This window comes from Echinops telfairi, unplaced genomic scaffold (genome assembly GCF_000313985.2).
Source record: "Echinops telfairi isolate 266 unplaced genomic scaffold, ASM31398v2 ScPeMD7_443;HRSCAF=831, whole genome shotgun sequence".
Classification (NCBI taxonomy): Eukaryota; Metazoa; Chordata; class Mammalia; order Afrosoricida; family Tenrecidae; genus Echinops; species Echinops telfairi.
Genome location: NW_022104341.1, coordinates 31220889 through 31234672, shown reverse-complemented (window position 1 = coordinate 31234672; position 13784 = coordinate 31220889). Strand labels below are relative to the sequence as shown.

The following is a 13784-nucleotide window of genomic DNA, read 5'->3' as shown; positions in this document are numbered from 1 at the left end:
GGTCATCAATGTAATAGCTTTCTTCTCTCTCTTTACCATGCTTGAGGCATAGGGCCCTGTGGACATGGTCACAGACATTTTGCCCTCATTGCAGACAAGAGGAAGGAAGAAGAACAATGTAAAGCCAATTTAGCCTGACTGTTACCTAAGGAACTTTCTTGAAAGTCCTATTCCAAGACATTGTTTAGAACTCATTATCCAAAACTGCCTCAGATTACCATCCTAATTGCCTAAGAGTATGGGAAATGGCTTTGTTTGTTTGTTTGTTTGTTTGTTTGTTTGTTTTTTACCCCGGCACTTGGACACCTGGAAAAATAAGTTGGATTATGAAAGTAATAAAGAAGGAGAGCGGAACTTTCCAGAACGCTCTGGGAGAGGCGGCAGAGCACCTGACTGCGCACAGGGACCCGCTTCTCCCCGCGCCCGCGCCCCGGCTCGGCCCGCTCATTGGTTGTAGAAAATGGTGAAAGAAACCACGCACTATGATGTTTTGGGGGTCAAACCCAGTGCCACCCAGGAAGAGCTGAAAAAAGCTTACCGGAAACTGGCCTTGAAGTACCATCCTGATAAGAATCCAAATGAAGGCGAGAAGTTTAAACAGATTTCTCAAGCATATGAGGTGCTTTCTGATGCCAAGAAAAGAGAACTGTATGACAAAGGAGGCGAGCAGGCCATCAAGGAGGGTGGATCAGGCGGTGGATTTGGTTCCCCGATGGACATCTTTGATATGTTCTTTGGAGGCGGCGGACGGATGCAGAGAGAAAGGAGAGGAAAAAACGTGGTGCACCAACTCTCAGTAACATTAGAAGATTTGTATAATGGTGCAACAAGAAAACTGGCCCTGCAAAAGAATGTGATTTGTGACAAATGTGAAGGCCGAGGCGGTAAGAAAGGAGCCGTAGAGTGCTGTCCTAACTGCCGTGGTACGGAGATGCAGCTACGAATCCATCAGATAGGGCCTGGAATGGTGCAGCAAATTCAGTCTGTGTGCATGGAGTGCCAGGGCCAGGGGGAACGGATCAGCCCTAAAGACAGATGTAAAAGTTGCAATGGAAGGAAGATCATTCGTGAGAAGAAGCTTCTAGAAGTTCATATTGACAAAGGCATGAAAGACGGCCAGAAGATCACATTCCACGGTGAAGGAGACCAAGAGCCTGGCCTGGAGCCAGGAGATATTATTATTGTTTTAGATCAGAAGGACCATGCTGTTTTTACCAGGCGAGGAGAAGACCTTTTCATGTGTATGGACATACAGCTGGTTGAAGCGCTGTGTGGCTTCCAAAAGCCAATATCTACTCTTGACAACGGAACCATAGTCATCACTTCTCATCCAGGTCAGATTGTGAAGCATGAAGATATTCAATGTGTGCTAAATGAAGGCATGCCAATTTATCGCAGACCTTATGAAAAGGGGCGCCTAATCATTGAATTTAAGGTGAACTTCCCTGAGAATGGCTTTCTCTCTCCTGATAAACTCTCTCTGCTGGAAAAACTCCTGCCTGAGCAGAAGGAAGTAGAAGAGACTGATGAAATGGATCAAGTGGAACTGGTGGACTTTGATCCCAACCAGGAAAGACGGCGCCATTACAATGGAGAAGCATATGAGGATGATGACCACCCCCCAGAGGTGGGGTCCAGTGTCAGACCTCTTAATGGGGGCCAGTAAATATCGCTCACTGCTGGCATTTTATATGCAGTAGTGAACAAGTGAAGGACTGTAATCATAATATGCTCACTACTTGCTATGGTTTTTGTTTTAATATTCAACTATAGTAGTGTTTTAAAGTTAAATGAAGAATAAACTGAAATATAAAAAATAAAAAAAAAGAAGAAGGAGAGCAACAAATTGGGTAGTCAACTCCCAGTCTGCCACACTTACATTAGTCATGGATGGGAGAATCTTAACATGCTGAATCGTGTCTCTACTTAACCAATTCTATAATTTAGAATCTGTCACCTGTAACTGATGTTTTCAGTTATAAGTGGGAAACACAATCCAAAGTAATTTAAGCATAGAAGGAAAAATCAAGTATTTGCATAACTTGAAAGTCTGCAATATATAGGTTTCAGGTATAGCCAAAGTCCAGAAGTGTATATCAGGCTATCAAAGACTCTCTTCTCCTCCCCTCCATCCTTATTTCCATCATTCCAGGAGTTAACAGAAGATCTAGAATTGATAGTTAAAACACACACGCATTTAATTCCAAGATACACTGGAGTCATTGACCCAAAAACAAGACTCCAGGAATTGGTGGAATTCTAATTGTCATGTTCCAGCAAATGGATGCAATGTTAGAGGTACTCACTGTCTATGCCAAAAAAAATTGGTAGACTGGAAGAGATCAACATTTGTGTTCATTTCAAAGCAGAGAAAACCAAAGATGTAAAAATGATGCAATTAAATCATTAATATAAGTAAAAAGTAAATCTTTAATTTAAAAATTGTTGCAGCAGTACCTCAAGTGGGAACTACCTGATATTTAGTGATTTTCAGGAGAGGTTGTGGAACACAGGAGTCATTATTGACATAAGATGGATCTTGATTGAAAGTAGAGTCTACCAGAAAGATGGTTAGCCATGTCTTGATGACTATGCAAATTCATTAAATTGTGTGGATCTTATCAAGTATGGATAACATTTCAAAAAATAGAACTTCATAGTATGTAATGGGAAACCTGTACATACATAGACCAACAGACAGTCCTTAAAGCAGGCTTAAATCAGGACAGGTGTGTGACAGAGTTATATCTTTTTACTCTACTTTTTAAACTGTATGCTAAGCAAATAACCAAAGAAATCACATTATATTAAGAAAAATAAGGCATCAGGGTTGCAGGGATACTCATTAACGATGTGAAATATGCTGATGATACATTTTGCTTGCAGCTAGAAAAAACAACTTGGAGCACATACTGATGAAGATTGAAGGCTACAGCCATATTTAATATGGAATCCCCCTCAACATAGAGAAAACAAAATTCCTCATGGCCATGGGTTTCTGGAACTATTTATTCACAGGAGTAGAAAGGCTCATCTTTCTCCAGCGGAGAAGCGGGGTGGTTTCAAACTGTTAAACTTTCAGATCACAGCCTAACACACAACCACTTGGCCACTAGAGCTTTTTTTCCTTTTAACCAATAAGTAGCACCATAATAAACAACGAAAATATTGATGTTGTCAAGGATTTCATTTACTTGAATCCACAATCAACACCCATGAAATTAACAGTGAAGAGATCAAATGATGTGCTGCTTTTGAAGATCTGCTGCAAAATACCTCTTCAACGTTTTAAAAAGCACATTGTCACTTTGTGGACTAATATGCACCTGACTCAAGCTGTAGTATTTTAATAGCCCCATATATATGGGAAAGCTGGACAATGAAATAAAATCCAATGGAGAACCGATGCAATTGAATGATGGTACCGGCAAAAAATATTGCATATGCCGTAGATTGTGAGAAGAATGGACAGATCTGTCTTTTAGAAAGTATACCAGAATGCTCCTTAGAAGCACGGTTGGTGACACTTTTCTCATACTTTGGCTATATTATCAGGAGTAATCAGTCCCTGGAGGGGGATAGGGATGCACGTGGTAGTGATGGATCAATGAAAGAGAGGAAACCCCGCAATCAGCCCAGTAGACACAAAGGCTGCAACAATGGAGCCAAGCACAGCGACAACTGTGAAGACGGCACAGGACCTGGCAGTGTGTCATTCTGCTGTGTTTAAGATCCCTAAGAGTCAGAGCGCCGTCTCAACAACACCGGACAGCAAAACTGTCCCATAGACAAACCTGGAGTATGGTAGAGTACATGGTTCCGGGACATTCACAACCTGTACATGTAGTGTTCCCTGTGAAAAGAGGAACCGCGTCTGCTATCTAGGTCCCAACATTGAATAAGATATGTTCTTACATCTAAGGGGATCTAGTAGAAACATTTCCATTTTATTGGATGAGAAACCATGTGAAGCAAAGTATTGTACTCCCACTCCTTTAAAATGGATGTATTTTTAAATGTATTGTTCATCTCTAATCTGTACTAGCATCCATTACTGTTACATGCATAGCCCTTCAACTCTACGGTTGCAAGGCTGAACATCATGTCCCAAAGTACATCCAACAAAGCCAAAGTTTGGGCTCTTTATTTATAATAGGGGTTTCAAGCCAAATAAGTAGAAAGCTTCCTCTTGAGATTTAAAATGCTAACATTAAGGACCCTAAAGGGTCCTAGTGTAAGAAAATCAGTATCATTTGATAGAACCCAACTTTAACTAGCATAGATATTTAGCTAATTGAAAGAAAGCCAGCAATACAAAATCAGTTCTTAAATTTGAAAGCAAGGAAAAAATTAGAAATAATTTACATTTTAAAATATGTTACATAATGGGCCTCATTCTTATAAAGGTATAATTCAATGTTTATGCCATGATATTCATCATAACTATATCAGAGGTAAGCTGAGACTAAAGCAGGGAAGCTATGAGAGAATAGCTCATTTTGGTAGGTGTCGGAAGAGTGTGTTATTTCATTTAGAAGCAATTCTCTCTTCCAACAGTAATCTAAGTGCATTTTGACAGGAGAATGTGAAATAGTTCATCTTGCTTACTATACAGTGTTTAGTTACTTAATTATACATGGAAGTACCTTGAGATGAAATTTCTCTTTTATGTGCAACATACCTAAGAGAGCATTGTCTAAGCTGAAACTGTATGGCTTTCTTTGTAGGCTGTTTGGTGGCTTATCCATTAGAAGGCTCTCTGATTACTTAATGTTGACAATACCCATGAGCCTTCAGCAACATCCAAGCTAGTCTTGTCACTCTCTTTCTGTATACTTTCTGCAACCCGACATCCACACCATTGTGCAAACCTTTCCTCTTATGTGATTCAAATCTCACCCTCTCTAGGAAGCCATCACTGACAATAATTAAAATGAATGTATACTGGACACTTATCATGTGCCATGTCTTAAGTGCCTTGCACATATACGTCTTTTAATCCCCACATATCTTAAAGTCATATAAGGTCAGTATAATAATTATCTCCATTTTAGAAGAGTCTCAGGTGGACACTTTACCATCTGGAAGAATAATTTAGATTATTGAAGTAATAAATTTTCATCTTTCTAACTTAAAAGTAAAAGATTCTTTTTGAAGATCCCCATTGATGTGTGGATCTATACATGGGCCTGGAATTGGGCCATTTGGCCATGGCACTAGTTGTAGGTGCCTTGTGTCAGACAGCAATTACAAAAGTTTACATAGAACATATTGAACTAAGAGTCGACTCTGTTGAGGTATATGGGAGGTTGTGAAACTCAAATAAACAGGAGCTTTTGGGGGCACATGGACCTTGAAATCATCATAATCTAACCACTCTCCAAACTGCTTAAGTCCAGATCAGATGCAATGAATAAATATATTTGTGTGTGTGTGTGTGTGTGTGTAGCCACTTACATGAAAAGAAAGAGGCAGGAATCTGTTCACTGGAACTGACATTGTGCCTTTAAAAAGTACTTGATTTGAGCATTTAAAATACTGTGTTCTACTGCTGGTTTAATTTTTATAAATGTTCCCTCTCTTATAGATCTACTCAATAGCCACATCAGAGGAGAGGGAAGCAAGAATAAGCTCCTCATTCAGGCCCTCAGTACACTCCTGCTTGATTGGAATGGATATTGTACATAATATGTCCCTACAGATGTTTCCTCCAGTGGGGCACATTGAATTTCATTTAAATGCCAAGGCACAAAATCTAAAACAATGTGACTTTAACAAAAAATCTGATGAGGAATTTGATGAGAAAATGGCAAGAATTCCTGTGGCAGTTGGGTAACAATTTCAAGCCTTCATTTTAATAGAATAAACAGGATCATATTTCATTCAAATCTGGCAATGAGATGAGCTTTGGGTATTACATTGATATAAACCAATAAAGAATTTGCAAATTTGAAGCACTAATTAACAGACACAATATTAAATGAAAAAAGTTTGCTCCAGGGGAAAATATATTTTGAAGACTTTAAACTTTTATTAAAAGACATTTTTGAATCACTTCTTTCGTAGTTTACTCTTTTGCTGGTTTTTAGAAAAATATGAGAGCATTACAATATTTTCCAACTGATATATTTAATACAGTAGCTGATATTCCTTTTTTTTAGCTTTTGGAAGGCAATATATCAGTGTCAGTGGGTTGCAGAATAGAGGGGAATATATGTCAAAATATGAGGCCAATATAATCAGGATAGGTCTCTTTTAAGGTATTCTGTCTTCAATAGTTCATCAAACTACAGGTTTGGCCATAGGGGATAAGTCTTATAGCAATTATTAAAGCCATTCCCAGGATACAGCACATTAGTTAACTACCCTAAGGCTATTGGCGAGCACTTGGAAAGGTAGCCAGAAGGGAGAAAGTTGTACTTCCACCCCCTTGAACTAGAAAAGATTGCAAGATTGTGTTCCTCTAATCGGGTACTGACTCACATAATTCCACTATGTCACAAAATTCTTCCACAGCCCATGTGACTGCATCTGTGCCTTCTTGTCCTGGGACACAATGGCACTTGAATAAAAATGTGAAAGGAGGCAGAGGGTTAGGAATGAGGGCTAGGCACGGACAGGTCCTTAGCAGAAATCAGACTGTGTTGAGATTACCTATTCCAGTGAGTCTGAAACCTGTACCTCCCTTACAGGTTTTCCCAATGGACTTAACTCAGATTTTTCAAGCAAATAACACTTCTTAATTGGACAACCTAATAATTCTCAGGTCCACGTAAAAATTAATTATGTTATCCTAGTAATAGAGGGAAGACTCTGAATCTTGGGCTTACTGGTCACAATTGCCACAAAGAATGTTCTCTACCTAATTACAAGGCTGCACACAGTTGCTTTCTTGAGACCACAATATCTAAGACATATATACCTAAAGACTCATGCTTCAGAAAATGGAATGTCGGCTGGAATGTTAGAAAACCAAATATATGAGACCGACCTTCACATAAGATATTGTGGGATGGCTTTCATGTGTGTGCGTGTGCGTGTGTGTGCGTGTGCGTGTGCGTGTGCGTGTGTGTGTGCGTGTGTGTGTGTGTGTGTCTTTGATGGAGTTTGTCTCTTTTACAATCCTGAGCACGTATTCAGCTGAAGTCAGCTGATGTTAATATTACCGGTACCTACAATTATGCAATCTATGCCCCATTTACAAGTTTTCACGGAGAATTAATTTGTTTGCAGCATGACTAAATAGCACATTCTTCTTCAAAGAACAACAGAAAGGAAAGAAGAATTTAGTGCAAAGAACTTTATATATATTTACCCTATGCCTACTCTATAGGTTAGGTAATATTGAATCTTTGTTACAAATGAGGGAATTAAAACATAGAAAGTTTATATAACTGCCCTAAAATGACAGAACTAACATAGGAAACACTTGGGATTTTAAACTAGGTGGCCCCGAAACCCAGGCTGAGTCTCTGGGAACTTTACACAGTTAACACGTTCAGATGCTAAACAAACCTTAGAGGTTTGGGTATACGCAGAACCACCTCAGTAGAAAGTTCTGGCAATGTAATCCCTATAGCAATTATTATTATGAATTATTATAAAAATATCAACCATTGAAACCCAATGGAATATAATTCTACTCTGACACAAATGGAGATGCCATGGATGCAATTCAACTAGAATACCAGAGACTAGCAAAATTAGTTCAATGGTGAAAGTTTTAAGCGAGCTAATTAAACCAATTAATAAAGTAGCTTAACTCATTACAACTCATTTTCACCCAGAAGAAATTCCTATCTGATTAAACTGCCAAGAAAATTTATGTTAATAGGAAACTGTGACTTAATCATTGTTGTAGAAAGGTCAGGGGGGAAAAAAGTGTTTCCCAGCCTGCCCACTTGGAGCATCTTATTGTACATTTGAACCTTATTGTTAACTCTGTATTCCATAATGCATGTGTCATTTTGTTACACTGTGGTGCTCTACCTGTTGAAATACTGGAAACTGGGCCACTCGTATTTTAAATGCCTGTAGGCTCATCACAGTAAACAGGTTTTAGCAGATACTACAGACTAAGTTGGACTAAGAACCCAGAAATCTAATTCCAAAAAAGGATAGAGAAAACCTTATGAATAAGAGGAGATTATTATTTGAAATAGTACTAGAAGATGAGCCCCTCAGGTTTAAAATCACTCAACACGAACCGGAGAAGACCTGTTTGCTCCAAGTAGAGTTGATCTTAATGCCATAGATGAAGGAAAGCTTTCAAAACCTTTATTTGTTGATGTGACACAAGTACACAATGCAACACAATTCTCATCCAGATCCCAACACCATTCTTTAAAGAAATAGAAAAACAAATTACTAATTTTATATGGAGAGGGAAGAGACCCAAGATAAGGAAACAGTTTCTTTAAAAGAACAAAATAGGAGGCCTTTCAACTACTCAACCTCAAACCTATTGCATAACTGAAGTAGTCAAAACGACCTGGTACTGGTACAATGATAGGTCCATAGACCAAGGAAGCAGGGTAGAAGATCCATAAATGAATTCACCCACCTACAGGCAGACAACTAATTTTCAACCAAGAGCCAAGAAACCTTAAATAGGAAAGGATTCTCCTTCTGCAAAAGAATGTAACAGGACTCATACCTCCCCCCCATGTACAAAACCAAACTCAATATGCATCAAAGACCTAAATTTAAATCTGAGAGCTACAAGGATCATCAACCACAGGGAGAAATGAGAGGGCTCGAGTCAGGGCATATACACACTATCAATGCAAAAGAAGTACACCCTGTAAAAGATGAAATAGAAGACTGGAGCCTACTGAAAATAAGACACTTAAGTGCCTCAAAATATTTCATGAAAAAGGGTAAAAAGAAAACCCAAGGACTGGGGCAAAAAATCTTTAGCAAAAAGATTTAGATAAAAATCGTTAGCAATGGCGCAACAGACAAGGGACTAATCTCTAAAATCTAAAGAAAACTGCCATGCCTCAGTAGGAAAACCCTAACAATCCAATCAAAAAGTGGACAAAGGACATGAACAGACAAGTCACCAAGATAATACCCAAATGGCTAACAAACACAGGAAAATATCCTCACAATCATTAGCCATCCAGAAGATGTGAATCACCACAAAGATGGGCTATCACCTTACACCAACAATGGAGCCCGATTTAGAAAAGAGGAAAACAATGCTAGAGAGGGTGTAGAGAGATAGGAACTCTGATACACTGCTGGCGGGTGTAAATATGCACAACCACTGTGGAGAGTGATCGCACGACCTCAGACAACTTGGACTAGAGATCCCAAATGAGCCAGCACTCCCTCTGCTGAGCATCTGCCATAAAGAAGTAACAGGCACACATACACAGACCAGGCCCTCCTGTGTTCATCACCACATTATTCACAATAGCAAGAAGTTGGAAATGGCCCAGATGCCCAGCAGTACAAGAATGGATAAAGAAACTTTGGTGCATGCACACAATGGAACACTATGCATGGCTAAAATAAAATGATGAACCCACAAAATGCCTCAGGACACCCAGGGGCCTGGTGAACATTAGGTTAAGTGAAGTTCGTCATTCACACAAGGATTCATATTGTATGAGATCACTACTATAGGGTTAATAACCAAGACAAAGACTGTACACCGAAGGAACAGACTTTGGACGGTCCAAGGGAGGGAGAGCCAGGGGAGGAAGACGGAGCAAAACATAAGATTGATAGGTGTGGACTTAAGTGAAAAGGAAGATAAAGATCCGCAGGAAGAAAAAGAAAATCCAGGGGGAGGGGATAGATGTGACGAGCGGTTTGAACTACTGACTGCAGAGTTGATGGTGAGATGTGAATTCTTCACCGAACTCACAATAGAAAACTCATTTTAAAATCTGAAGAAAGAAAATATTTCAAATGGCATTCTAAACTACTGATCACGCCCTGCTTTGAGCAAAGGAGACTAAAGAAAACAAAAGACTCAAGGAAGCAATTAGACCACAGGACTAATGGCCTACACGAACCACAGCTGCCCCCGACCTGAGACCAGAAGAACTAGATGGTGCCTGGCTACCATTGTTGAATACACGGACAAGGACCACAGCAGAAGGTCTTGGTAGAAAGGGTAAAAAATGCAAAACAAAAATCAAATTTTTAAAAAAATGCTAGACTTTGAGAGAAACTTGAGGAAGCCCTAACACTATCACTCTAAGACAACTTCAAGCTAGAAACTCAGTTCATCTGCCGAATAGACATGTGTGTAAAATAGACAATCACGCCTGGGAAGCATGTGCCCCTAATCAGCTACATCTGCCCTGAACCCAAGGTGAGAAAGCAGAAAGGGTCAAAGAACCTGGGCAAATGGAGATAGGGACACAATAAGCAAAAGGAGATACTGTTGACACATTCGTAGAACAATCTGTTTGTGAATTATTGACTGTAAAACTAATCTGCTTTGTAAACTTTCACCTAAAGCACACTAAAATGTTCCAAAACTAAAATTTAAAAATGGAAGTCAGCTGAGACTCTGAAACCTGCTTGTTTTCTAAGGTCATCTGAGAAAACAAAGTAAAGTATCATAACAAAAGGTGCAGAGACATGCAGTGAGGAAACAAAACGGAGGAACACACTTACCATGGATCAGATGGAAAGAACTGAAGGAAAAAGTCAAGCCTGGAGTTACTAACTGAAGGATTCCCATAGGCAAGATAGGAAGCCTGGTGGGACTGTGGGTGAGGTGTTGGTCTGAAAACACCAAAGTCTGCAGTTCAAACCCACCAATCACCCTGTGGGAGAAAGGTCTGCCTGTTCCCATAAAGATTTAAAAATCTCAGAAACCCTATGTAGGATTGCTATGAGTCAGAATTAACTCAACGGCAGAAGGTATATAGGGAAGATACTTATAGGCATCAAAAGAGGATAGAATAAATAGTCACGACACGAAAAACCACTGGTCAACCCTCAACCATTTTAGGAGATAACAAATGATCTAGAACTTGTGGTGTTGAAGAAAGAACTCGAAGCGACACTGAAGACATTTACAAAAAACAAAGGTCCAAGAATTGACAGAATACCAATCCCAAATAGATGCAATGCTGGAAGTCCTCTCAGGTCTATGACCAGATCTGGAAAACAACTACCAGACTGTTAGCTTGCATTCTCTAGAGAATCAAAGCATGTGATACAAATAAATATATTTTTACATATTAAATATAAAGTATATATAAATAAATATTTGTTTATTTATATATTTTATTTATTTATTTATATCACAGCTCATACCTTCAGTTTACATCTGACCTACAGACTTGAATCGAACTGTACTTACATACTTTTACATCTGTAAAAGCCATTTCATGTTATAACTCTCTCTCTGTACATAGTTCATATATATATATATATATATATATATATCACTGGTTTTGTTAAATGTATGATATAATGATATGATAGGTATATATGATATACTTTTGTTTTTGTTCAGTGCCATTGAATCAGCTCCAACCCATAGCAACCGTATGCCCAACAGAGTTAAATATCGCATTGCTGTTCCATCTTCACAATTGTTCTTGTGCCCAATCCAATTGACGTAGCCACTGAGTCAATCCATCTCACTGAGGGACTTCTTTTTTCACTGTCCTCCCACTTACCAAACATGATGTCTTTCTCAAGGGATTGGTCTCTCCTGACAATATGTTGACATCCTTGCCTCCAAGGCACATTCTGGCCTTACTTCTTCCCACACAGATTAGTTTGTCCTTTTAGTAGTACATCAACTTTCAATATTTTCCCCAGCACTACTAATCAAATGCACCAATTCTTCTATGATCTTCCTTATTTAATGTCTAAATTTCACACACATATGATGCAATGGGGAATACTATGGCTTGAATCAGGTGCACCTGAGTCCTCAAAGTAACATCCTTGCCCTTCAATATTCCAAAGAGGTCTTAAGCAGCAATACACCTTTAGATATCTTAACTACTGCTTCTATCAGCATGGGTTGTGGATCCAAGCAGGACAAAATCCTTGACAACGTCAACCTTTTCACCATTGATCATGATGTTACCTACCGGTCCAGGTGTGAGGATTCTGGTCTTCCTCACATTGAATTGTAATTCATACTGAAGTTTACAATCCTTTATCTTCATCAAGAAGTGCTTCAAGTCTTCCTCACTTTCAGCAAGCAAGGTTGTTCCATCTGCATTTGAATGGTTGCTAGTAAGCCTTCCTTTAAATTGATGCCACATTCTTCTTCCTATACTCTAGCTTCTTTGATGATTTGCTCAGCATACAGATTGAACAAGTATGCTGAGAGGATACAACCCTGATGCACACCTTGCCTGATTTAAATCATACAGTAGGATCTTATTCTGTTTCACAACTGCCTCTTGGTACATGTACAAGTCTTCATGAGCACAATGAAGTGTTCTGGAATTCCCCTTTTGTGATAGTTAGGTTTATTGGGCCAACCTGGAAAATAGGAACATACGGGATTAATCAGGTCACAGTTGATTGGAGGGCAAAGAGATAAATGGCTCTGCAAGGCCCACCCCAATCTCTCTTGCTCTGTTGCTTTAGCTAGTTCTCTGCCTCAACCTGTGTGCTACATCACCTGTGAGCCAAGCCAACCCATGGATCTGTACCATGGATTGTAGAGCTTGAGGCTCCTCCAAGACCTGCTTTGCCACACTGCTGGTGTGTATATACTTGAGCTTGAGACTGGTGGATCCTGTCACCTTGCATTGCTTACGTTCAATATCCCCTTGAACTAAGCTCCTGGGCTACTGACTGATGCTGACCCACCCTGCTGTCGGCAGATTGTCTGTCTTGCTTAAAGGAAGACACCACTGTTTGCTTCCTTGACCTTTGACACTGAAACCCATGTGAGTTGAAGGACTTCCAGTATATTACTGTTCCACAAAAATGAGTTGAACTGAGTCCTCTGTACTCCTGTGTGGAATAATTAGCTGTTACATTCCTTCTTGCAGTATAAACCTATCCTCTTAAATATATAATCACAAGAGTCCTGGTTTTGATTCTCTAGAGAACCCTGCCAAACACATCTTCTTATCAAGGTTATGCATAGTTTATTATGGGCCACATAGTCAAATGCCTTGGCATAGTCCATAAAACACAAGTAAACATCTTTATGCTATTCTCTGCTTTCATCTAAGAGCCATCTGATATCAGCAATGATGCCCCTTGTCCCAAATCTTCTACTGAATCCAGCCTGAATCCAGTTCTTTGACAATGAGCTACTGTAACTGTTGTTGGATGATCTTAAGTAAATTTTACTTGTTTGTGATGTCAATGATATTGTTCTATGGTTTGAGCTTTCTGTTGAGTCACCTTTCTTGGAATGGGCCCAAATATGGATCTTTTCTATTCAATTACCCAAGGATCTATCTTCCAAATTTCCCAGCATGAATGAATGTGTGCTCCCAGGGCTTCTTCAGCTTTCTGAAACATGCCAATGGACATCCCACCAATTCCTGGAGCCTTGTTTTTGGCTAATGTTTTCAATGCAGCTTGAACTTCGTCATTCAGCACTATTGGGTCTAGATAATATGCTACCTTTTCTAATGGTGGAATGTCAACAAGTTCTTTTTGGTACCATGACTCTGTGTATTCTTTCCATATCCTCTTGGTGCTTCCTGCATCACTCTATATTTTGCCCATAGAATCTTTCAATATAGCAATCTGAATCTTTAATTTTTTTCTTGAGCTCTTTTACTTTCAGATATGCGGTGTTCTTCGCTTTTGGTGGTCTAATTCTA

General features: G+C 39.3%; 1 protein-coding gene across 1 annotated transcript; it reads left to right on the top strand.

Annotated features, from left to right (window-relative positions):
- The first annotated feature begins 400 nt into the window (after positions 1-400).
- Positions 401-1811, top strand: LOC101664300 (dnaJ homolog subfamily A member 1-like). The gene is given in 2 exon segments (XM_045292077.1): positions 401-1616; positions 1619-1811. Coding segments are annotated over 2 exon segments (1191 nt in total). The 5' UTR covers positions 401-460; the 3' UTR covers positions 1654-1811.
- The last annotated feature ends 11973 nt before the right edge of the window (positions 1812-13784 follow it).